The 27,319-nt window shown below is 39.5% G+C and overlaps 1 protein-coding gene and 1 long non-coding RNA gene across 11 annotated transcripts in view; both read right to left on the bottom strand.

The window, feature by feature from the left end:
- The window catches only part of EPS15 (epidermal growth factor receptor pathway substrate 15), a 182,304-nt gene that overhangs the window by 121,418 nt on the left and 33,567 nt on the right, over positions 1-27,319 (bottom strand). For 9 of the 10 annotated variants that reach the window (XM_089300698.1, XM_089300699.1, XM_051857775.3 and 6 more), the window contains 7 exons: positions 17,641-17,682; positions 13,286-13,375; positions 12,412-12,459; positions 8,762-8,857; positions 6,465-6,530; positions 4,301-4,426; positions 1,591-1,650 (listed from right to left, as the gene is read on the bottom strand). In XM_089300698.1, coding sequence (XP_089156824.1) covers positions 1,591-1,650; positions 4,301-4,426; positions 6,465-6,530; positions 8,762-8,857; positions 12,412-12,459; positions 13,286-13,375; positions 17,641-17,682 — 528 coding nt within the window. The remainder of the gene's footprint in view (positions 1-1,590; positions 1,651-4,300; positions 4,427-6,464; positions 6,531-8,761; positions 8,858-12,411; positions 12,460-13,285; positions 13,376-17,640; positions 17,683-27,319) is intronic. The other variant, XM_089300702.1, reaches the window with a different exon arrangement.
- LOC149125711 (uncharacterized) lies at positions 24,999-26,093 on the bottom strand. The gene is made up of 2 exons (XR_016211033.1): positions 25,967-26,093; positions 24,999-25,217 (listed from the first exon to the last, which is right to left on the bottom strand). It is a non-coding gene; the product is annotated as an uncharacterized LOC149125711 (long non-coding RNA).

The raw sequence follows: 27,319 nt of genomic DNA, 5'->3' as shown, positions 1-27,319 counted from the left end.
CCCAATTACTAAGATAACACGTCTTCAGATAGGATGTCAAAACTGAAATGAAGTCAAACTAGATAAATGTGAAAACTGAGAAATATATTTTAAGAAAATTTACTCCATAGAAGTAGTACCATGATAGTTCATCAAATTGGGATACAAGGGACTGGTGCTGTGGCGTATCGGGTAAAGCCACAGCCTGCAGTGCCGGCATCCCATATGGGCGCCAGTTTGAGTCCCGGCTGCTTCACTTCCAATCCACCTCTCTGCTATGGCCTGGGAAAGCAGTAGAAGATGGTCGAAGTCCTTGGGCCCCTGCATCCACATGGGAGAACCAGAAGAAGCTCCGGGCTCCTATCTTCGGATCAGCATAGCTCCAGCTGTTGCGGTCAATTGGGGAGTGAACCAGCAGATAGAAGACCTCTGTCTCTCTGCCTCTCCTTCTCTCTGTGTGTGTAACTCTGACTTTCAAATAAATAAATAAATCATAAAAAAAAAAAGGGATACAGAAGGCAGTACCAGTCAGCATCGTTTCAGTACATTATCCAAAGCATGTAGATTTCAAAGTCAAATAAAATGAAGATGGCGAAATACATTACTCATTTATTCAAAAATATTTAGACTGCTTTTAAGTTCAAGATTAAGATGTTCATATCAACAATGTGATGGAAATATAATTTTCCTCTAAGTAGGATGAACTGAAAGAGGAAATTTTCTCAGGAGAAAACCATTAAGACATTCAAGAGCCATTGCAGTACACTGAACTCCATAAAGACAGCACTGAGAGCAGTGAGAGCAGGATAAGCAATGGACAACTCTGCTTTGCTGAGTAAAAACAACTAAACATGGATGGGCAAAGGAGATCCTATGAAGCAGAGACAGATGACATACAGGCATTATTCATGCAAACTTGCAGAGAAGAGCACAGGGAAAAGCACCCAGATACTTTAGTTAACTTCTGAGAGTTTTGTAAGAAGTTTCTGAAGAAGTGGAAAATAATGTCTGCTACAGAGAAAGGAAAATCTGTAGACAAGGCAAAGGCTGTGAAGAAGGCCCATTATGAACGAGAAATGAAAACTTATATCCCTCCTAAAGGTGAAGCCAAAATGAAGCTCAAGGATCCCAATGCCTTGCATGCAAGAGGCTTTTTCTTATTCCAGCTATTGTAAAACAAAACAAACAACAACAAAACCTCAAAGGAAAACATTCTGGCCTATCTAATAATGATGTTGGAAGCAAATAGGAAAAGATATGAAGTAGCATTGCTACAGATGAAATGCAGCCCTAGGAAAAGAATGCCGTCAAGCTGAAGGAAAAACATGAAAAAGACACTGCCATACACTGAGTTAAAGGAAAGTCTAATACAGCAAAAAGAGGAGTTGTCAAGGCCACAAAAAGAGGAAAAAGAAGGAATGGTAGGAAAATAAAAAGGGTAAGAAGGAGAAGTTAGATGAAGAAGATGAAAAGTAAGTTTTTTCTTCTCTAAATAGCATTTAGCCACCCTGTGCGCAACTCACTCCTTTTACAGAAAACACTGAGCTGTTAAAAAAAAAAAAAAAAAAAAAAAAAGACATTTAAGATTTAAAGAGCATGTGGGTTACTTACAACTGCAAACTCATCTCTGTCAAGCATTCCATCATGGTCAATATCACTCAATTCCCAAACCTTTAAAAACAAAGAATTGAGACAGAGACAGATTAACATTCGTTCATTGCATGTGCTACTCAGGGGCAGGAAGACAACAAGTAATGATAAGAGCTAAGAGTGGACATAAGCAATTATTTGGTAAACAAATGCTTTGAAAGGAGTTTGGACTTTATCCTAAATACACTAAGAAACTACCAAAAGGTTAGTTGTAAGTAACAAAAATGCCAAGATTATATTTTTAGAGTAGAAATCTCATACTGATCATACAACAAAATATAAGTTGTGAGAAAAATGCAGAAAATGGCATTTTAAATGAATATTTATTAAACACTTAGCCTATATAACACTGCTTCAGAAGTAGCAATACTAGTATGGTCATCATCATCATGGCACTTGTATTTGGAGTACGGAACAAGCACTGTCTCAATACTTTATGTACATTATCACATTTAATCTCTACAACTCTATAAACTGGAAATCACACTCATTTTAAAAATTAGGAAACTGAGCCCGGCGCCGTGGCTCACTAGGCTAATCTTCCGCCTTGTGGCACTGGCACACCAGGTTCTAGTCCCAGTCGGAGCGCCGGATTCTGTCCCGGTTGCCCCTCTTCCAGGCCAGCTCTCTGCTGTGACCAGGGAGTGCAGTGGAGAATGGCCCAGGTGCTTGGGCCCTGCACCCCATGGGAGACCAGGAGAAGCACCTGGCTCCTGCCATCGGATCAGCACGGTGCGCCGGCTGCTGCGGCCATTGGAGGGTGAACCAATGGCAAAGGAAGACCTTTCTCTCTGTCTCTCTCACTGTCCACTCTGCCTGTCAAAAAAAATAAATAAATAAAAATAAATAAATAAATATTCTAAAAAAATAAATAAATAAAAATTAGGAAACTGAAACATGGTTTTCTAATGATTTGCCCAAAGTCACACAGCTAAGAAGTGGTAAAATCAGGATTTGACCATAAATTACGTTTTCTTCTTTTTCTTTAAAAATACCTATTTATTTATTTGAAAGGCAAGGTTACAGAGAAAGAGGGGGAGACAGAAAGAGATCTTCCATATACTGGTTCACTCTCCAAATGGCCACATAGGCAGGAATGGGCCAGGCTGGGCCAGCAGCCTGGAACTCCAACAGGAGCCCAAGCACTTGGGCTATCTTCCATTACTTTCCCAGGTGGCTTAGCAGGGAGCTGGATTGGAAGCAGAGCAGCCAGAACTCAAACTGGTGCTTATATGGGATGCAGGCATTGCAGGCAACAGCTTAACCTGCTGCATCACAATGCCAGTTTCCAAGTGTTATCTGTTTAAGTAGGGCATTAAAAACATGCTCAAGGTTTGAAGAGAATACATAAGGTTTGAAATATGGAGAGGCATAGAAGAAATAACTATAGAAACAGTACGAGTGGCTGGCAACAGAAAGAAGTGCAGTTAAGGTTAGTCATCATGAATTTATAATGACACCAATCTTACTAGGCTTCCTCAGTGGTCCATATGTAATCAGAGAGAAGGCAGATCAGCTTCTTGCAAAGTTGGATTTTCACCAGGCAGGAAAGATGGAAGAATAACATGGCAAAGTAGAGCTGGCATTGTGGTATAGCAAGTTAAGCCACTGCCTGTGACGCTGGCATCCCTTATGGGCACCAGTTCATGTTCCAGTTGCTCCTCTTCTGATCCAGCTCTCTGCCAATGGCCTGGGAAAAGCAGCAAAAAATGACCCAAGTGTTTGGGCCCTTGCATCCATATGGGAGACCTGGATGAAGCTCCTGGCCCAGCACTGGACTTGGTGGCCATCTGTGGAGTGAACCAGTAGATGGAAGATCTCTCTCTCCCTCTCTCTCTCTGTAACTGACTTTCAAAATAAATAAATAAATCTTTAAAAAATAATAACATAGTAAAGGGAACTAACTATAATAACATGCAAATACTGATAATAAATCCAAGTTGGATGAGAAAAGTAAATTCAAAAGGGAATAGTTTAAATTTTACAAAATGAATAGAATTATGCAGAGTGAATACAAATATGTAGATAACTGCAGCGATGGTTGCACAACAATATAAATGCACTTAATACTACTGAATACACTTAAAATTGGTCTAAGATGGCAAATTTCATGTTAAGCACATTTTACCACAATTTAAAAATTGAAAAAAAAAAAAAAGAGGGAAAATAGAAGAGCCTGACATTTAAGTCTTAGTGAAATAAAAGAATTAAAATCTTGCAAGTATCTAGGAAAGAGATTTTGAAAGACCAGAATTCAAGTTAGAGTGAAATATTTGATTTCAGAGGTGAAATTATCCCTTAGAATATTCCCATGATATGGCCACAGAGCATGTGGCAGACATAAATAATGGCTTCTAGAAATAAGGTAAGCAATTAAGAAGTCAGAATGTACAACATAAGGAAAAGGGACTCTTTATATATATATGAGTATATATATATATATGAGTATATATATATATAAAAAAAGAGTATATATATAAAACTAATTTCAACCATTTATATTTTATAAGGAATCACCAAATACAGAAATAAACTGGCAATGATTTCACATATTAAGTCAGAACACAGAAAATTCTGTAACAACTTCAAAATAAGATTTTTTTAATAACTACTATTAATATATATACTAAAATACAAAAAAAATCACATTTAGGATTTAACGATATCTTACTCTTCCAAGGATATCCACAGGTAACTTGGAATTGAGCAACACTGGTTTCACTTTATCACCAGACAGAAATCCGTTGACTGGGCTTAAACTATCAAAAATTGCATCATATTTGGCCTTATCTTCAGGCTATAATATTAAAAAAAAAAATCAAAAGCTCAATAATGGTGAAAAGAATTTAACTATAAAGTCCTCAAACAACACAATACTTAACATCTGTCTGTCTGTTTATCTGAAAAACAGAAAGCTAGAGAGAGAGAATTTTCATCTGCTGGTTCACTCCCCAAATGCCCAACACAGCTGAGCTGGGGCAGGTCAAAGCCAGGAGCCTGAAACCCAATCCCCAACTCCTCATGTGGGTGGCATGGACCCAATCACTTGAGCTATCACCTGCTGCCTCCCAGGATGCACATTAGCAGAAAGCTGGAAGCAGAAGCAAAGCCAAGACCCAATCTCAGACACTCTGATATGGGATGCAGGTGTCCTAAGTGGTCTTATCCACAAATGACAAATATTTACCCCAATTTTTTTAAACTTATTTAAAGAATTTTTTGGGGGGCTGAAGCTATGGTATAGTAGGTTAAATATCCACCTGTGGCACCGGCATCCCATATGGGCACCAGTTCAAGTCCCCATTGCTCCACTTCTGATCCAGTTCCCTGCTGATGGCCTTGGGAAGCAGCAGAAGATGGCCCAACCACTTGGGCCCCTGCACCCACGTGGAAGACCTAGAAGAAGTTCCCAGCTCCTGGTTTTAGACAGGCCCAGCTCTAGCCATTGAGCCATTTAGGGAGTGGACCAGTGGATGGAAGACTTCTCTGTCTCTCCCTCTCTTTGTAACTCTACTTCTCAAGTAAATAAAATCTTTAAAAAATTTTTTTTCACTTTCACCAAAATATATGACAGTAAATAATAATTTCAAAGTTACTCTACTTAAGAGTCCAGTGTCCCCCATTCCTTTTATGGCTGGAACAGTCTTTGTTTTTCTATTGTTAGGTTAGCACCAAAAGATTTCAGAGACAGAAGAGTTTGAAGAAGCTCTAGTCTCACCTTCTCTGCTTATACAGACCCATGCCAAAGAAGTAACTTTTATTATTCTATAACTTTCTACACATACTACTGGGTATATTTCAAACTTAAAGAAATTTTAAAAATAAATGAAATTACTGTTACAGGAAGAAATACCACAATTCCCCATTTTCCTCAAACAAAGATTTCTCCTTTTTGTCAATAACAAGATACTTCCTAAAATCTTGAAAGTTACTTGTATAACATGAAAAACTTGTTGACTATTTGTCCAGTCAATACTATTAAATTTCTACACTTTTAAAAATTAGTTAGCCTGGGGCTGGCATTGTGGCGTAGCGGGCAAAGCTGCTGCATGCAATGCCAGCATCCCATATGGGCTCCAACTTATGTCCCAGTTACTCCACTTCTGATCCAGCTCCCTGCTGATGGCCTCGGAAAGCAGCAGAAGATGGCCCAAATATTTGGGCCCAGCCACCCATGCAGGATACCAGGATAAAACACCTGGCTTTGGCCTGGCTTACTGCTGGCCAATGGAGGCCATCTGGGGTGTGTCCCACAGATGGAAGATCTTTTTCTCTGTAAATCTTTCAAATAAATAAATCTTTTTTTTTTTTTAAATTATAACTTGTAAGCATACACAGACATACAAACCCAAATGGTTTTCCAACAAAACCATATATATCTGTCAAAGCTTATTTGATCTGATATATTCTAACACTACTTTAAAATTATAAACTGTAAAAACCTGGCAAGATATCTACAACCAATGCTTTTTCTCCAAATAACTTTCATTAAGATTTATTTGTTTTAGAGCCATAAAGAGAATACCTAGTTAAACTACCAAACAAGAAGTAATATCAGTGAGATAAATTAGTTGTTCATCAAGTATTTTGGTTAAAAAAGGATTATGACATCACTATTTTTTCTTTACACCATAACAGATATGAGATTAGATCAATACTAATTGTCACAAAATGACTGACGGAACTGAAAGTTTCCTCAAAGATTTCCAGTACCAGTATTTCTCCTACTATCCTTGGCATGCATGAGTCTAAGGCCTATTGAAATGTATTTTGGAACTAGAAGAGGCTATATATGGGTAGGAGGCAAAACAGAATAGCTAACCGAGTTTACTTACTTTTACAGCCCATGGGAGCTCAGCTGCAGAGGTTCCACTGATTAGCAAAGGACTACTGGTATCATGCTAAAAAGTAGAGAACAGCACATGAGGAAGTGAAATCATCACTTCCCTAAGCAATGAAATAAAAGTATTTGTGGATCTAAATATATTCACACAAAATGCTTTATTTATTTATCTGAGTGCACACATGACACTATTTTACATTGGGTAGATCTTTATTGAAGTACTAATGAAACAAAATATTTTCACTGAGTTAGCCACATAAATGATGGTTGTGCACTAACTAAATCAAGTAAGTATTACACTAGGAAATCCTACAATTGAAATCAAGATAAAGATACCTTAATGAGTGAAACAACAGATGGAAGATATCTCTCTGTCCCTCCCTCCTTCTCTCTGTCATTCTTTCTTTCTTTCTTTTTTTTTTTTTTTTTTTTTGACAGGCAGAGTTAGACAGTGAGAGAGAGAGAGACAGAGACAGAGACAAAGGTTTTCCTTTCCGTTGGTTCACCCCTCAAATGGCCACTACGGGCAGCGCTGCGCTGATCCGAAGCCAGGAGCCAGGTGCTTCCTCCTGGTTTCCCATGCAGGTGCAGAGTCCAAGCACTTGGGCCATCCTCCACTGCCTTCCCTGGCCACAGCAGAAAGCTGGACTAGTACCCAGCGCCCCAACCAGAACTAGAACCCGGAGTGCTGGCGACGCAGGCAGAGGATTAGCCTGGTGAGCCACGGCGCTGGCCATGTCACTCTATCTTTCAAATAAATAAATAAATACATCTAAAAAGGATGGACAAATGGATTCAAGAAAAACGGGCAAAGGCTATAAATAGACATTCACAAAAAGCAATAATTGGCTAATAAGCATAAGAATCTCACTCCATAAAACCATAAGGACAAATTAAAATTATGCTTACCTTTGACACCTACCAAAATTAACAAAGATGTAAAAGCTGTACAATGGTATGTTAGCAAAAGTGTTGGAAACATATCCTCAACTAATTGGTAGGAGTGTGAACTAGAACAACCACTACGGAAGACAGGTTGACAATGTGCATGGAAATTACAAAGGTGGGACTGGCCTTGTGGCATAACAAGTAAAGCTGTTGCCTACAATGCCCACACTGGCATCTTATATGGGCACTGGTTCACATCCCAGCTGCTCCAGTTCGATCCAGCTCCCTGCTAACGGCCTGGGAAAGCAGCAGATAGCTGCCCAGGTCATTGGGCCCCTGCACCCATGTGAGAAACCAGGAATAAGCTACAAGCTCCTGGCTTTGGCCTGATCCAGCCCTGAGTAATGCAGCCACCTAGGGAGTGAACAAGCAGATGAAAAATCTCTCTGTCTCTTTGTGTGTCTCTCCCTTTCTGTAACTCTGACTTTTAAATAAAAAAATAAATCTTTTTTTAAAAAATTACAAAGGCAAATATTGAGGGGGACAGTAATTCCACTTTAGGAAATTTACACATGTAAATACACTTCTGAACACACAAAATGACATGTACACAAGGTTATTAGTCACTGTAGTATTTTTTGTGTTAAAATATTAGAAACAAGCTAAACCCTATCAATAGGAAGTTAAGTAATTATGGTAACTATAAGTAAAGCAATACCATGCAGCTATAAAAAACAAAGGGCTTTTATGTAATGATAAAGATGTTTAAAACATTATTTTTTAAATAGTATAAATCACATGTAGAGCATAATTAATGTAAATCAGGAAATAAGCATTTACATTTCTTTATATGTACGTGTAACAATATTAGAAGGATACCCAAGAAATTAAAAGCAGTAGTAGGCACTGCGAAAGAAAACCAGATAGCTATGTGATAAGAGTTAAAGGAAGGGCTGGTGCCGCGGCTCACTAGGCTAATCCTCCGCCTTGCGGCGCCGGCACACCGGGTTCTAGTCCTGGTCCGGGCTCCGGATTCTGTCCCGGTTGCCCCTCTTCCAGGCCAGCTCTCTGCTGTGACCAGGGAGTGCAGTGGAGAATGGCCCAGGTGCTTGGGCCCTGCACCCCATGGGAGACCAGGAGAAGCACCTGGCTCCTGCCATCGGATCAGCGCGGTATGCCGGCCGCAGCGCGCTGGCCGCGGCAGCCATTGGAGGGTGAACCAACGGCAAAAAGGAAGACCTTTCTCTCTGTCTCTCTCTCTCACTGTCCACTCTGCCTGTCAAAAAAAAATAAATTAAAAAAAAAAGAGTTAAAGGAAGAATTTTTTAAATGGTAATTTTTCAAATTATGTGGTATCATTTTTAAAATTCAAATACAATTTAAATGTAAAGCATTTCTTACAAATCTTGGAGGAGGAACAGCCAGGTTCAAGCTACTCAGTGAAACCTCCAATCCATTCTGGGCACAGGCCACAAGGCGCAAAGCAACGAAGAATTCCTGAGAAATTAAAGCACAAATGTTATAAACATTTCTCTATTTATCATCTATCCATCCATTCATCTGCCTGCCTACTTACCTATGTACACTTGTAATATGAAAATATAAAACATTTTAAAATTACTCCACGGTTTTTATTTAGCAACAAATATTAATAGATTTGCTTCAAAACTGCTTGTTTTAAAATTGAGAAAAGACCTACATACAAAGATGCCCCTAGTATTATAAACAGCAAGTAGTAGTATAAGACAGGAAAATATTTAAATTGTAATACATACCAGTAGTGGAAACTATACAGAATTAACATATCTGTTTTAAAGACTATTTAATGATGTTAAGAAATGTTTTTATCATTTAAATGAGAAAAAATTCTTTTAAAAAAAGCTCAGAAGGAAACAGTAGCTAAATGTTACTAAAGGTCTTCTAAGGATTGTGAAATCATAAATTTTAAAACTGGATCAATAATACAAATTATTCAATCATTATTATTTCAGAATAGCTACAGAAAATAACTGAGTAGTATCTAAAACAATTATCTAATTGTTTGAATTCAAAATATTTATAAGCCTCTCCCAGAGGTTTTTGGATTTTTGACACCTGAAATCTCCATCAAAAACTTTAATAAATAATTGCAAAGAAGCTGAAGCAAGTGGTTTTCAGCTATTTCGAGTCATGTCTGGAAATAGACATGATGACAAAAGCCTAAAAAACATTGTAATGTTTCCAATTTTTCAATATCCTTCTACGCTTGCTAATACAATCAACCCTTCACTACTGAAAACTCCCTAATTATCACTTATACTCTTCTTAAGCTATTTGCTTTATAATTCTTTGCCTTTACTCATACATTTCTTGAAGAAATGTTATTTCAAATTCTCCTTTCCTGCTGCATATAAATGCATCTATGACCAGGCCAAAAGAAATTATGTCATTGCAACTGATGTAGTTTAGCACATATACTTGATTATTTACTGTGTATGTTTGCAGGATTTTTTTAATACTTTGTATAACCTTAAAATTTTTTACAAAACACTCTTTATAAGCAAGCAAGATTGCAAGGTGAAAATAAAACCTATTTACCTAATCAAAAAAAATCATATCCCTTCTTCTCATTCACTCCACAAGCTTCTATGCAATCTGACTTCAGCTCTCAAGATCAGCTGAAGAAACCACTGCCTATGTCACAAATAACCTAACCACCTGCCTCCTGCTCATCCTCTTGGCAGCCTGGGAAAGTATGATCCTCCCTGAAGATCTCCCAGATAAACATAGATTCATAAAACTCCCTTACTTCTCGCCCAACCTTTCAAGTCTCTTTTATTAAGAGTCCACACTGCTGGTGCCGCGGCTCACTAGGCTAATCCTCTGCCTGCGGCGCCAGCACCCTGGGTTCTAGTCCTGGTTGGGGCGCCGGAGTCTGGCCCAGTTGCCCCTCTTCTCGTCCAGCTCTCTGCTGTGGCCCAGGAAGGCAGTGGAGGATGGCCCAAGTGCTTGGGCCCTGCACCCGCATAGGAGACCAGGAGGAGGCATCTGGCTCCTGGCTTCGGATCAGCGCAGCGCGCCAGCCATAATGGCCATTTGAGGGGTGAACCAACGGAGGGAAGACCTTTCTCTGTCTCTCTCTCTCTCTGTCTGACTCTGCCTGTCAAAAAAAAAAAAAAAAAAAAGAGTCCACACCTCCTCTAATCTCTAAATGCTAGTATTCTAAATATTCCAACATACAGACTTTCATTTCTCACAATGTGAAATTCAATTACTCCTAAACAGTATGAATGGGCTCTGAAGTGAAATAATTCTGCACCAAATTCTAATCCTACTAACTTAAAATTGTGAAGCCATGGGCAAGTTAAATAAAATTCTTCCATGAAAGGACTGATCTCTATCTTACAATGAAAATGTTTTATGAGCAACAAAATAAAAAGTACACCATGGGAGGAAAGGGCCTAATTATTTTGGCACTTAAAAATTCAATTAAGTAGTGGTTTCTTTTCTTTCTTTCAAATGTTAATTCAAAAATCTGTGACTCCAATGCAAACTCAAAATTTAACTGTAGACTCACAAATCCAGCCACATGCATGCAACAAAGACAACTCAAATTCAACATTCAAAGTCCAGGAATAACAGTGAAGAATGTATTATACTGTGAACACCAAAGTGAGAGACTGTATCTGTAATAGTTACCTGTTTCTAAAACCTGGCTCAGAGTAGGTGTTCAACAGTATTTGTTGGGGCCAGCACTGTGGGACAGCAGGTGATGCTGCCATCTGAGTGCCAGCATCCCATACCGGCACTGGTTTTTGAGTCCCAGCTAATCCATTTCTGATCCAGCTCCCTGCTAATGCACCTGGGAAAGCAGCAGAGGATGGCCCAAATGCTTGGGCCCCTGCACCCACATGGGAGACCTGGAGGAAGACCCTGACTCCTGGCTTCGGCCTGGCCCAGCCCCAGCTATTGTGGCCAATTGCAACCATTGAACTAGCAGGTTTAAGATTCTTTCTCTCTGATTCTGACTTAAAAATAAATAAAATCTTTAGGGGGATGGCACTGTGGCATAGCGGATAAAGCCACCATCTGCAGTGTTGGCATCCCAAGTGGGCACCAGTTCAAGTCCCCACTGCTCCACTTCTAATCCAGCCTCCTCTAATGTGCCTGGGAAAGCAGCAGAAGATCGCCAAAGTGCTTGGATACCTGCACCCACGTGGGATACACAGAATAAGCTTCTGGCTCCTGGCTTCAGATTAGCCCAGCTCTGGCCATTGTGGCCATTTGGGAGTGAACCAGTAGATGGAAGACCTCTCTTTCTGCCTTTCTGCAAATCTTTCAAATAAATAAATAAATCTTTAAAAATTAAAAAAAAAAAAAAAAGTACTTGTTGACAGAGTACACCACATCTGAGCACCCAATGAATTTAGGATTCCTGTGTCTCTAATGCACCTAATCACTTCCACCCAGTGACCCCAATGGGGACTACAATCCAGCCCAGAAATCTTAATTCAGAGTCTAGACATTCTGACTCTCTCGTCTAATTTTTCCCATTCCTTTTATAACTTTGAAATCCGTCCCCAACAAGCAAAATGTCCAAGTATACCGACAGTGTTAAACACCATTGGTCATAATTATTTCCACATATTTCTGGTCTAGCATTTACTTTTGGCGTGTACAACATCTTTTAGTTTGTATATGAGAGGTGAGACCTAGACCAGAACACTCAAGTTTGATTAGACGGGAGTTTCCCTTCAAAGTACTAGGGAATATCATCTTCACATTAACTAATAAAATCCATTTTCACTTACAAATCTGTGTACCTAAGGGCAAAGGTTCTCTAAAAGAAAAACCTTAGGAGAACAATGTCACCAAACTAACACTAAACCTTAGGAAGTTTTTCTTTAATGGCTAGTGATTGGAAAGATTTTCATTATTATGACCCTTATAAAATCTTATAAAAATCTTAATTTTGGTAAAAAAAATAATTTTAGCTTAAAAATATAAAAATGTGCTATGTGTTTTTAATCTCAAATCACTCAAAAAATTTCATATGAATCTCTGAATCTTACTTGTTTGTTCAGGATACCTTTGCCATCTGTGTCAGCTAAATCCCAGATCTGAAATTTAGGAGAAAAAAGTTATCAATTTACATTTAATTAAAATCCATCTTAAAGTGAAATAAAATCCCTACAATTTATAAATTCATGCTCTCTGATCCATGAATGACAGAATTGAGAGTGGAAAGAAATCTTAAAGAGTATATTTAGTGCAACTCTTCACAAAGAGTAAAAGCCCAACAAGGTAGAATGACTTGGCTCAACACTATTCAAGGCATCAGGGAAAGAAATGAAACTCAGGTTTTAATTTTAGTCAAATGTTTTTCACTAATCCAGGTTCTAACTCTGAATTCAATGCTCTTTTTTCTAGAATATATTACCTTGATTTTAGATGCTTATTGATATTCTATGGGAAAATTGAAACAGTTAATGTTTGTGAAAAAAAAATAGACAGTACTGTTCTTCAGGATTTTGAATATCACTATCACATCTAAGGACTGGAGGGGACTTTCCAGCTCTCCATGCTGAGTTCAAAGCTTCCCATCCCCTACTCTGTTCACCACATATTAAACAGAGACAATTACAATAAAGGAAGTAGGGACAGAGCTACACTGAGTGGGTGGCAAGGTTCCCAGACATCACCATGTCTCTTCACAATATCCAAATGGCCTATTACTTCCTCATTTTATCCTCCAAAAAGTAATTTCTTTTTAAAAACCTGAAAAATACCCGATTTTTTGAGAGAGTAAACCACCACATCACAAATTCTCTGTATTCCCTTACTAAAACTGCTTGCATAATTCAATTCTAACTTCCAAGTTTCCTGATGGTCTCTTTCTGAATTTGCATCCAGTTCATCTATAGTACTACAGTGAACAAATACCACCTTGCCAAGTATCAAGTCTGGAAGACCTGATTTTTTCAGGAAAACAGCAGCATCAGAAGCCAACACTCTTCCAGTATTGCTGGTATCAACCTGTAAAGACAAGACATAAGTTGACTGAAACCAGAACTAAAAAATTACTGTGAATTCCCAGCCTTCCATCCCTGTCATCTGAGAATTGGCTTTTTCTAAACAAGAATCCTTTGACTAACAAGGACCAAGGAATATACAAACAGCAACATGAGCAGACTACCATCTAGACAGCACTGGCAATTTTTTTTTTACCATGCCTACTACACAAATGAGAAAACTGAAGCTCAGAGGAAGTGAAAGTAAATCACTGGAATAGTATATTAGCACCTATTTTCCGACTCCAAATATTCTATACTTGTCATTTAAGCTCCAATAAACTGAAATGCCAACAAGATGAAAAGGGCAGTATTTCCTGGATAGGTCTTTTGACAAACGGGAATAGTTGTATGTTATCTTCCTCTTTAAATCATCAACTTCTGCTTTTATAGCTACTCGTAGGAAGTACAGCACTTAAAAAAAAAAATCAAAGCACTATCAGCTCTGAAACCATCAGTGATTCCACAGTAAACTTTTAAAATATTTTAAAATATTTAAGTTCCTAAAACACAAATAAAGAAGACATCATTTTAACTGATGGGGATTTTCCTTTAAAGATAGAACAAGAGGCTGGCGCCGCAGCTGAATAGGCTAATCCTCCACCTAGCAGCGCCAGCACACCGGGTTCTAGTCCCGGTCGAGGCGCCCTATTCTGTCCCGGTTGCCCCTCTTCTAGGCCAGCTCTCCCTTGTGGCCAGGGAGTGCAGTGGAGGATGGCCCAAGTGCTTGGGCCCTGCACCCCATGGGAGACCAGGAGAAGCACCTGGCTCCTGCCATCGGATCAGTGCGGTGCGCCAGCCGCAGCGTGCCAGCCGTGGTGGCCATTGGAGGGTGAACCAACAGCAAAGGAAGACCTTTCTCTCTGTCTCTCTCTCACTGTCCACTCTGCCTGTCAAAAAAAAAAAAAAAAAAAAAGATAGAACAAGGTCATCAAAAACAGAAAAAAAGCTACAAAAAAACTAATTTTGATAAAGATTTCCTGAAGTTCCATTTGTAAAAATGAAAAGTAAATTTCAAAAAGTCATGGGAAACTAGGTTATTTGTGAAATAGCTATTTTTCCAGTCTAAAGATTAAGCGTACTGTAAACACACATAAAGCATTCCAGACAACTCAATCCCAGCACAGAATCAAGAGAAATCTTTTCTTTCAAGTGATAGAACATGGGATAAATCAGGCACTCAGCAAAAAATAACTGCCTAGTCCTTAAAATTTGGGGCAATGGCCGGCTCCCCGGGTTCTGGTCCCAGTTGGGGCGCTGAATTCTGTTCTGGTTGCTCCTCCTCCAGTCCAGCTCTCTGCTGTGGTCCGGGAGTGCAGTGGAGGATGGCCTGGGTCCTTGGGCCCTGCACCCGCATGGGAGACCGGGGAGGAGGTGCCTGGCTCCTGGCTTCGGATCGTGCAGCAAGCCAGCCTTGGTGGCCACTTGAGGGGTGAACCAACGGAAAAGGGAGGAGCTTTCTCTCTGTCTCTCTCTCTCTAACTCTGCCTGTCAAAAAAAAAATTGGGGACAAAAGGAAGTGTGCAAGGGATTAGGAAACCTACTGCTAGAATTCTCCAGAACTCACTCTCTATTTACTCCCTGACCAGGGCAGAAAAATATGGCTCCTCAGCATAACCTAAATAGACAGGCACTGAAGGGAAACAGTCATCAAGCTACTAAAATATTATGTACTGTATCCCAATAAAGAATGTTACCATCTTCTACTCTTTTGGTTACCCTAATAAATTAAGCACAATCATTTACTCTGTCACCTATTGTTTCTGTTGTACTCTGATGCATCTCTTCAAGGCTCTGCCCTAAGTTACAGGGTAGAATTCATGTCTCAGAGCCTCTTGAAAAGGACTATCCCACAGCCTCTGAATTATTATCACTTCAAAAAATACACTTTTGGGTAAAGACTCTGAGTTGACCTCACTGAAACAATTTTCAGACTGTACTGGCAGACTAAGTCAGGATTTCAAGGACTCTTTTTCAGACCAGAAGCAGAGGTACTTCATGGAAGCAGACTCCTGACACAAAATCCAGCCAGACAGGAATTCATTATACAGGACTGAATGAACTGTTGAGGAAAATTTAATTAAAATGTAATTATAGTTATTTACTTGGAATACAGTTGATCATTAATTTTAATGATTAGAGGTTTGGGTTTTTTTTCTTTTTTTTCTCTTCTTTCTTTCTTTCTTTTTTTTTTTTTTTTTTTCCTATTTACAACATACTCCCAATACTCCCAACAAAACTGGTCTTCTATTTGGTTTATATGGTCCCAGACTCAGACTCACAGGTAAGTGAAGCAATATCACTTACCACCAAGCTAAGAATCTTAGTAAATGTGAGAAACCTCAAGATGAGAAAAGTCATTCAAATGTACATGTAATTCAGGTTTAGATATGGCTTGGGTATATAACCCAAGGGGGTTCAAAGGTTCACATGCTTAAAGTTTGGTTCTCAGTGTAGCAGTGTTGAAGTGGTAGAACTTTTAAGAGGTGCACCTATGGAAAGTCAATAGGTCATGGGGGCATGGCCATTGAAAGTAATTAATGCTAGCTTCTCAGAGTGAGGTTTTATGAGAGCAAGCTGTTCTAACAAGAACTGGGACCTCCTGCTCTCTAGTTTCCTATTTTGCCATGTGATCTCTTTTGTTCCAACCATCAAGGTGCCATCCAATATAAGGCCCTTCAAAAGGCCAAAGTGATGGAGCAACCTAATCTTGAACTTTATTTCTAAAAAAAATAAAAGTACAATGAATTTCTCTGGCCTTACAAACTGGTAATTGCACGTGGCTCTAGAATTCTAAGTCAAAACCAAGGAGGTCCATAATGGTTAACTACACTTTGCTGCAACTACATAGACAGGCAAGTCAATGAGACTAGCAGCTTTTTCTGTGCTCATGATCACAAGCACAAAAAACTCAGGAAAAATGACCCAATATTTGGAAACAGACAAATGAGATTGTCTATACTTTCAGATGACCTAATCTATGGTATGCAACCTAGGCTGACTTTCTACTAACAAGACTATTTTAATACTCTGTAGGGATAGAGGTTAAATTAGAGAACAATGATAGTGATGTAAGTGATTCCTGTCCATATCAATGCAAATGAATTATCTGGTGCAGAATAAAAATCTTTATAAATCACAGTGATTCTGCCAGTAATTAATGAATTGAATAAAACCTTTGACATATGTTCATTTTACTTTTGAACAAGAGTCATGGTTTTTGGGACAGGCATTTACTAGGTAAAGCCACTGGCTAAGACACCAGCATTCCATATGGGTGCCGATTTGAATCCCAGCAGCACTCCACTTTTTTAAGACTTATTTATTTCTTTGAAGTGCAAAGTTGGAGAGAAAGAGGAAGAGATAGAAAGAGAGACCTTCTACCCATTGGTTCACTCCCCAAATGGCTACAACAGCCGGAACTAGGCCAATTAGAAGCAGGGAGCCAGGAGCCTCTTTCAGGTCTCCCATGTGGATGCAGGGGCCCAAGGACTTTCCCAGGTGCATTAGCAGGGAGCTGGAATGGAAGTGAAGGAGCCATTTCTCAAACTGGTACCCATATGGGATGGTGGCAATGCAAACAGCAACTTAACCCTCTACGCCACAGCGCTGGCCCCTGCTTCACTTCTGATCCAGCTCCCTGCTAATGTGCCTGGGAAAGAAGCAGAGGATGGCCCAATTCCTTGGACCCCTGCACCTATGTGGGAGACCTGAAAGAAGCTCACAGCTCCTGGCTTCAGTCTAGTCCAACCCTGGTCATTGTGGCCATTTGGAGAGTGAACAAGTAGATAGAAGATCTCTGTCTCTCTCCCAATCCCCCAATCCCCCACCCTGTAACTCCACCTTTCAAGCGAACAAAACAAATCTTTAAAAAAAAAAAAAAGGCATTGTTTTCACTTTGTGAAAATTTTACATTAGTAAGTATCAACAACAGCATAAAAGTAATTGATACTTGGCTTATAAATTAAATACTGATACCTGAATGACTATATCTAACGTTATATGGATTTTTTAATATAGTTATTTAAGGTAAATGAATATTTGGAGTTAATTTACTTCATTTACCTAGAAGCTTTTCAAAAGCATTTTTAAGTACTCAAAGCAGGAACTGAGGCACAAGAAGTTGAAAGCAAGACATGACAAATACATCCAGCTAGCAGATAATCTACATGCACACAATCAATAGTTGACAGTACATTTTATATTCAACCAAGGAAAACAAAAACTTACCTGTCTATAGTATTTTTCATATACAGGGTTCCCACTTGATAACTAAAATAAATAAATGAACAGAAATCACATACTACTTAGTAACTTCTATTAACATATTTGACATTCACAACAGATACTTGAGAAACTAATACGAACAGGATAAAATAGTCTTGATAATAAGAAGTTTGGTTTTGTTTCTTCTTCAGTGTGAGGGTGAGAAGGAGAATGAATAAATACATCACATGAGTTACTAAGAATCAGGTAGATAAAAAATAAGAGTCAAAATTATTTTTAAGATCAGAACTCTATTCCCCCTGTAAAATTTCATCTAGAAACACAACATCCAACAAATTAGGAGTGAAATACTCTACCTAAAGTCAATTGAAAAGTCCTACAACCCAACCACTATTCAACTGCCCAAGGTATCGTACCTATGAATATAGTTCCCAAACCACCTCAATAAAATAATGACTATAGAGATGTACAAAAAGATAATTGCTGTCATCAGATATGAATTGTTTGTAGGTAGGCAGGAGCATTCAAGTCACACCATAATTCAACAGGTTTCTTGGTCAGCTGATGAACATAGTATGTCATCTGAAAAGCAGCTTAGAGACATCATTGTCTGAAGATTCAAGTTTGCCTGTATATGAATGTGTAAGAATGTTCTAGCACCAGGAAGGTTCCAGGCAGGTAACATCAGAACAGGAACATTAATGGAGAAGATAGGGAGAGTGATTCTTCAGAGAGATAACCACACCCAAAAAGGCAAGCAATTAACAGAAATCTCAGCTGTGTCTGAAAAGAGCCAGGAGTATTGAATGGGAGGTTAAGTTTATGAAGATTTATAAAAGAGAGCATATGAATGGCCTCATCTACCAAGGTAAAAGTAACAACAATGAGGATGGAAAGGGGATAGATTGATGAATTATTAATTTAGTATTAGTTCTCAGTATTGATTATTTGTAAGTGAAGTGAGGAAGGAGAAGTAGAATACAGGGAGCTGCTTAGGAAATAATTCTAATTGTCCAGTAGAAGATCTGAACACTTGCTATGGCAGAAAGGAAGGGCATGGTTTGAAGAAACGCTTATAAGATAGATTTGGCAAGACTTACTAAATGGGAGATAGGGAAAAGGAGCAGTTACCATCACACATTCGGATTCATGACTACAACATGCCTGCATGTGCATGTATCCTATTGTTCCTGTTTCTCTGGAGAAATTCACCTAGTCTTAGAGAGGCTACTTATCTCTGCTTTTAAATGGCAGTGTCAGAATTCAAACTCAGGTCTGTCCCCCTCAAGCCCCAAGCTCCCTCCCAAATGCCCTGGTTTGCCCAGGACAGTCTTGATTTACAATCTGTTCATCCCCATACAGTTTACTATGTGCCTTAGATTTCTCACTTTTTTTTTTTTTTTTTTTTTTTTTTTTTTTTTTTTTGACAGGCAGAGTGGACAGTGAGAGAGAGAGACAGAGAGAAAGGTCGTCCTTTGCGGTTGGTTCACCCTCCAATGGCACACTGCGGCCGGCGCACCCTGCTGATCCGATGGCAGGAGCCAGGTACTTATCCTGGTCTCCCATGGGGTGCAGGGCCCAAGCACTTGGGCCATCCTCCACTGCACTCCCGGGCCACAGCAGAGAGCTGGCCTGGAAGAGGGCAATCAGGACAGAATCCGGCGCCTCGACCGGGACTAGAACCCGGTGTGCCGGCGCCACAAGGCGGAGGATTAGCCTAGTGAGCCGCGGCGCCAGCCTAGATTTCTCATTTTTAAAAATGAATTACTACTAATTCTTTTATTTTAAATGTTATAACAGGGGCCAGTGTTGTGGCATGGTGGGTTAAGCTATCACGATGCAGCATCCCATATCAGAGCAACAGTTTGAGCTGTGAATGCTCCTCTGCTAATGCACCTGGGAAAGCAGTGGATAATGGCCAAAATGCTTGGGTCCCTGTCCACCCATGTGAGAGACCAGGATGGATGTGGTGGCCATAGGAGAGTAAACTAGAAGATGAAAATCTCTTTCTTGACATTCTGCCTTTCAAATAAAATAAATAAATCTTTAAATACATACAAAAATATGTATTAAACTTTAGTCTAAATATTAAAATAAGTATTTAAATTTACATATATGTTAAGCCAGGATGGATTTAGTATAACTCTACTATATATACCTAGCTTCTAGCCCAGGTATCAGTTCATTGTGCTTTAACCACTTGAACAAGTGATAAAACCTGAAAAAGATCTAGTAATAATTCTATAATTTTTCTTGATTCTTTTTTTTAAATAAACCTTTTTTTTTAATTTGACAGGTAGAGTTACAGTCAGTAAGAGAGAGACAGAGAGAAAGGTCTTTCTTCCATTGGTTCACCCCCCAAATGGCCGCTACAGCCAGCGCTGCACCCATCTGAAGCCAAGAGTCAGGTGCTTCTTCCTGGTCTCCCACGCAGGTGCAGGGGGCCAAGCACCTGGGCCATCCTCCACTGCCCTCCCAGGCCACAGCAGAGAGCTGGACTGGAAGAGGAGCAACTGGTACTAGAACTGGCGCCCATATGGGATGCCGGCGCCACAGGCAGAGGATTAATCAAGTCAGCCACGGCACTGGCCCCTTGCTTCTTACATATGAAACACAGTTAATATTTTTCCTTTTTTATTTATTTATTTATTTATTTGAAAACAGAGTTACAGAGACAGAGAAGGAGACAGAGAAATCTTTCATCTGCTGGTTTACTCCCCAAATGGTCACAATGGCCAGGGCTGGGCCAGGCTGAAGCCAGGAGCCAGGAGCTTCATCCTGGTCTCCCATGTGGGTGCAGGGACCCAAGGACTTGGGCCATCCTCCACTGCTTTCCCAGGTGCACTAGCCGGGAGCTGGATTAGAAATGGAGCTGCAGGGACTCGAATCGTTGCCCATACGGGATGTGGGCTCCAAAGGCCATGGCTTAACCTGCTATACCACAGTGCCGGCCTCAACATCTTCCTTTTTAGTTCAATCTGCAAAAGATTCATTGAAAAGTATCCTCAAACACAAAAATGTATTGGCAGATAACCCTTTGTGGTCTTGTGAGATGTGAGAAGTATTTGACACTAGTACTCCTAGCTGGTGATTTAGTGGGCCAGTCGGTAAACTGCTATGTACAGGGACCTATAAGACACACCTGACCACTAATCAGCTATGTTAGTGGGAAAGCACTGGTTAGGTGCAAATGATGTACATATAAGAAGTCAAAAATCTGAAAATTCTTGGGTAGTTTTTCCATTTATTACATGATCATGTACAACTGCTTACTTATTTTGTTGTTTGGCAATCATTTTTCATTATTCAATAAAACTTTTCAGGACAAAATGAACTAAAAAGAAGAAACTGTATACCTAATATAAAACTAAGCAATAAATTTTCATTTCTCCAAAGGGTAGGCAGGTAATTTGCATAAAACCTTTAAGACTATTTTCTATGTGTCACTGGTGCTCTAGTGATACCACTATTACTAAGTTAGCTACAACTGTCAAAATTTTCAAATGTTTTCATATATTCACAATTACATTGTTCGGAAAAGTATCAATGACACATTCCCAGGGGCAGATTTGGCTAAAAAAAAAAAAAACTGATAAAAATAGGGTCACTTTAAAAAATACTATTCTGTTTTTAATATTAAATTAAAGTCGCTGTAATTTTTTAATTTTGCTCTAATATACAACAAAATGTTTTAGAAAATTTTATTTTTGCAAACAGAATCTGAATGGAAATATTTATCTACCAATGCAGTAGAAACCATTTTACTGATCAAAAAGAGAAACATCTCAAAATCATATAGAAATATTTATAGTACGCCTTTTATTCTCAAAAACATGTCTGAATGAAAATTATACAGATATCTACTTACAAAAGTGCAAGTACTCTGTTAGAAAAAGGAAATAATGTTCCCTCAATAATAAAGAGAATTTGTTGCATTTAGTACCTAGAAAAAAAGCTCATACATAGTAAGAAATCCCAACTATTACTTATTAATCACATTACAGATCTATTGGTTACGACATAAACACATGGTTTAAGAAGGCACTAGTTCACTACAGTGTTCTAAAGTACACTGTGTGCCAACTACTAGACTAATGTGATACCGCTAAGTGAGAATGGAAAAAGCCATCCAAACTGCCAGGTCATCCATCAAGCATGACCCACGTGTTTACTGAGGTGTGCTTCAGTAAAACTGGCTTTTGCTACTGTTGCCAGAACATAAACACTGTCACATTTTAGATTTAAAAATCAGACACAATGAATATATGGGGGTAAAAAGGTGCAGCTAATGTAGCCACAGTGGGATGATAAACAGTTTTTATATTCTTATTCATATTACTCTGCATTCTCTGAAACTTTTACAGTAATATGTAATAATATAATTAGAATGAAGCAATCATACTATTTTGTATTTGAAGGAAATATAAATCCAAAAGTTTGATCAGTATGCAATATTACATATTAATTTTTAGCAACTAAGTTAATTTCTAAAGGAAAGCTTTTGTTTTTTAATCATGAAATTTATTTTTATTTATTTAAAAGGCAGACAGAGATCTTTATTGCTCAAATGCCCATAACAGACAGGGGTGAGCCAGACTGAAGCTAGAATCCCAGAACTCGAGCCATTTCTCCCAGTATTTGAGCCATCACCTGCTGCCTCCTAGAGTTTGCATTAGCAAGAAGCTAGATTGCAGGAAACAGAGCCAGGACTCGAACTTAGCCACTCGAATATGTTACAGACTTCCCAAGCGCCATCTTAACTACTGTGCCAAACACCAACCTCCAAAGGTAATGTTTTAAACTACATTTCTCAAAATCAACATCAAAGTCTGATCTTTGAAAAATCACTGTAATTTAAAGCAATTATGTATTTATTAGCTGTAAACATCTGCTCTTATTAGTTGTCACAAAAAAATGTTAGAAATCTAAGAATTCCTTTCAAAGAGTCAATCACTATTTATTACTACACTGTCTAAAAAAAGGTAAAGTGCTTGTTAACAGATGTTAGAAAGCCAATACAGCTTTGTAAAATCCAGTTAGGCTTTAATATCAAATGTAGATTCAAAGCCCATTCTACAACTCCTTAGGTAAATGCTTCCTGACCAATTTATTTTATATCTTAGAAAAGGCTGTCTCTTTATCTGTAAAATTGTTAATAATACCTATTTTCATGGATTTTACATGAATTAAAGTAATTGCAACAAAGAGATTGCTAGTTATCTTCCAATATCCTCTAAAGCTGTAACCAAACACGTGAACACCTGGCTAAAAGCCACATTTCTATTTCTCTTAGAATCTTTGATCAATGAAATATAAAGGAAATGATATGCCTAACTCCCACATTGTGCATCTAAAGAGAACAGAAATGACTTCTACTTCCCAATCCTTCCAGTTGCCTAGAATGCATTGACAAAAGCTAGATGTTGCTGTAGACTGAAAGAGAGAAAACATGGCTGAGAATAACAGAGCAACAAGGAAAAAGGGGCTGCACCCCTGATACCATCATAAAGCTGTTGTATCAGCCATAGACTACTTGCCCCACTTGGCCTGCTACCCGAAAGAGATAATCAATACTGAAATTAAAGCAATAAAGACAAAAAATTTTAAAACTGCTACTTCCATTAGGAAAAATATCATAACAAATATAAATAGAATGAACTTTATTAAGAAAGTTATTACAAAAGCATAGCATAGGGGCTGGTGCCGAAGCTCAATAGGCTAATCCTCCGCCTGTGGCGCCGGCACTCCGGGTTCTAGTCCCGACTGGGGTGCCAGATTCTGTCCCGGTTGCCCCTCTTCCAGGCCAGCCTTCTGCTATGGCCCGGGAGTGCAGTGGAGGATGGCCCAAGTCCTTGGGCCCTGCACCCCATGGGAGACCAGGAGAAGCACCTGGCTCCTGGCTTCGGATCAGCGCAATGTGCTGGCTGCAGCGTGCCGGCCACAGCAGCCATTGGAGGGTGAACCAATGGCAAAAGGAAGACCTTTCTCTCTGTCTCTCTCTCTGTCCACTCTGCCTGTCAAAAAAAAAAAAAAAAAAAAAAAAAAGCATAGCATAGTATACCATCTCACTGTATGGCAGGTGGTACTGTAATTCTCCATCATTTACCCCATCTCTAGGAGAAATTAACACTGCACCGGTTGCCATGAGCCTTACAGTTCTTTGTGGGTACTCCAGTGTGGAGGTTGGCCATATGGCTTGCTTTGGTCAGTGAGATGTGAGAAAGTTCCAGTTCCAAGAAGAAGTTTTAACTATATGTTTCTGTAAGCTGTTACTCTTTTTTCTGTGGCCAAGAGGATATGTCACAAATAGGGACTGCTTATCCTGCCTATATCCAGAATTGAAAAAGAACCACAGATCAGAACCACAGCTAAATGCTACAGAATTTACTGTCATAAACAAATATATAGGCAAACAAACTTTTCTTAATGTAAGCTACTGTTATTTTTTGTTGCTCAAGCAGCATAATCTAGCAAAAGTTAATACATACAAAAATCTTATACCAAAGTTCATCAGATAGTAAAAATAAATAAAGGAATCCCAGTTCTTGGGAGAAATTCACAGGCTAAATTGACGTCAAGAGTTATTTCATATGAATTTTTTGGTGACTTTTTTTTTTTCAGAGGATTAAGTGGGAGGAGACTTTGGATTACATGACTTTGATAGTCTTATCATTCTGTAACACACAAAATGAAGTGAAACATTAAATGTTTTAGTCTTATTGTAAATGGTTATGGTATAATGAGGAATGAGGTGAAAATAGTGAAACAACCCCAAAACATAATACCAATCTTCTATCAGTTAGCCACAAATTCTTATAATTAAAAAGATTCATCAGTGAATAAATTAATAAAATGAAAAGAGGACTGTGATCCTGTGATGGAACAGTTCCTCATCTTGATTGTGGTGGTACAAATATGAGTTGACAGAGGATAAAACTGTATGGGTCGAGCCGGCGCCACAGCTCACTAGGCTAATCCTCCGCCTTGCGGCGCCGGCACACCGGGTTCTAGTCCCGGTTGGGGTGCCGGATTCTGTCCCGGTTGCCCCTCTTCCAGGCCAACTCTCTGCTGTGGCCCGGGAGTGCAGTGGAGGATGGCCCAAGTGCTTGGGCCCTGCACCCCATGGGAGACCAGGATAAGTACCTGGCTCCTGCCATCGGATCAGCGCAGTGCGCTGGCCGTAGAGCGCCGGCTGTGGCGGCCACTGGAGGGTGAACCAACAGCAAAGGAAGACCTTTCTCTCTGTCTTTCTCTCTCACTGTCCACTCTGCCTGTCAAAAAAAAAAAAAAAAAAAAACTGTATGGGTCAAGCATCCCTAATACAAAAACCCCAAATTCCAAAAAATTTCAAACTTTAGTTTCATAAAGATTTATTTATTTATTTATTTATTTGAGGCAGAGTCACAGAGAGAGGGAGAGAGAGAAAGGTCTTCCATCCCCTGGTTCACTCCCCAGATGGTCACAACAGCTGGAATTGAGCCGATATGAAGCCAGGAGGTTCTTCCGGGTCTCCCACATGGATGCAGGGACACAAGCACTTGATCCATCTTCCACTGCTTTCCAAGGCCATTAGCAGAGAGCTGGATTGGAAGAGGAGCAGCCAGAACATAAACTGGCATCCCTATGGGATACCAGCGCCACAGGCAGAGATTTAGCCTACTATGCCACAGCACCAACCCCAACCTTTAAGTGCTACTTTAAGTGCCAACATGACACCACAAGTAGAAAATACATATGCGACTTCATGTGATGGGTAACAGTCAAATAGTGGGCATACTAAAAATACTGAATTATCCTTCAGGCTATGTAAGGTATATATGAAACATAAGTGAATTCAAGTTTAGACTTAGGTTCCTTCCCCAAGGTATCTTATTGTGTATATGCAAATATTCCAAAATCCTTCTGGTTCTAAGCACTACATGAGTATCCCTTATGCATATGTGTTAGCCTGTTTTCTGCTTCTATAACATACCATAATTTGGGTAATTTATAAAGAAAAGAAATTTATTTCTCACAGTTTTGGAGGCTGGGAAATTCAAGGTGCTGGCACCCAGTGGGACCTTTCGTGCTGCATCATACCATGGCAGATGGTATCACATGAAGAAAGCAGGACTCACTTTATAACAAATCTCTTCAATAAGAACCCACCCACCCCAGTGATAGCTACATTAATCCATTCATAAAGGCAAAACCCTCACGATCTAATTACCTCTTAAGGATATTACTTCCCAATACTACCAAGGTGGTGATCACATTTCAACACAGGGGTGGGCATTTGGCATAATGGTTAAGATACCTGTTAAAGTACCTACATCCCACATCAGAGTACCTGGGTTTGATAACCAGCTGTGGCTCCCAACTTCAATTTCCTACTAATGCAGACCCAGTGAAGTGGCAGTGATGACTCAAGTAACTGGCTTCCTGACACCTATGTGGGAAACTCGGATTCAGCTTCAAGCTCTTGGCTTTGGCCTCAGTCCAGCTCTGGCTACTGTAAGCATAATGGAGAGTGAACCAGCAGATAAGAACTCTCTGTCTCTCAAACAAACACAAACACACACACACACACACACACACACATATGCATTTCAGAGAAATTCAAACACAAAAATGAGTATATAAAACTGATAAAATGTAAATAAAGTTCGTAGACTGTACCAGTATCAATTTCCCCAGTTTTGCTATTACATAATTATACAAGATATTTGTAATTAGGGACAAACAGGTGAAGGACTGAACTACTTTTTGCAACTACCCAGGGAAAGGCAATGTTGAAGTCCACTGTAAAGAAGAGAAGGTGACAATTTAGACAGAAAAAAAAAAGTGTAAAATGGCAAACAGATGGACAGTACAGGTAAAGAAAGGGAGATGATGAAACAGATTTTTTTCCTTCAAATAAACCATTCAAAATTGTTTTAACTTTGCCTTCAAAATTAAAAAATGAGTAATAATGCAGTAAAAGAAAACAAAAAAAGTTATACTGCACACAATTTTTAATTTCCCATAAAATAATTTTTGATATATTATCACATAAGTCAACTACTAAGAATGCTGCTTCTAGTACTCTATTTTCTTTCTTTTTTTCAAAAGATTTATTTTAAAGTATGAGTTACACAGAGACAGGAAGAGAGAAAGAGATCCTCCATCTGCTGGTTCACTCCCCAGATGGCCACAATGGCCAGAGCTGGGCCAGGCCAAAACCAGGAGCCAGGACCTTAACTCAGGTCTCCCACATTGATGGCAGGGGTCCAAACACTGGGGCCATCTTCTGGGGCTTTTCTCAGGCCATTAGCAGGGAGCTGGATCTGAAGTGGAACAGCTGGGACAAGAACTGGCACCCATTTGAGATGCTGGCATCATAGGCAGTGGCTTTACCCACTATGCCACAAAGCCAGCCTTAAGGACTTCATTTTCAAGAGGGCTCAGAGGCCGGCGTCACAGCTCAATAGGCTAATCCTCCACCTGTGGCACTGGCACACCAGGTTCTAGTCCCGGTTGGGGAGCCAGATTCTGTCCCAGTTGCTCCTCTTCCAGGCCAGCTCTCTGCTGCAGCCTGGGAGTGCAGTGGAGGATGGCCCAAGTCCTTGGGCCCTGCACCCGCATGGGAGACCAGGAGGAAGCACCTGGCTCCTGGCTTCGGATCAGCGCGGCGCCAGCCGTGAAAGCCATTGGAGGGTAAACC

Source organism: Oryctolagus cuniculus, chromosome 7, assembly GCF_051225735.1.
Source record: "Oryctolagus cuniculus isolate XC-2025 breed Fujian yellow rabbit chromosome 7, ASM5122573v1, whole genome shotgun sequence".
Classification (NCBI taxonomy): domain Eukaryota; kingdom Metazoa; phylum Chordata; class Mammalia; order Lagomorpha; family Leporidae; genus Oryctolagus; species Oryctolagus cuniculus.
This window is presented reverse-complemented; position numbering and strand designations above follow the sequence as displayed.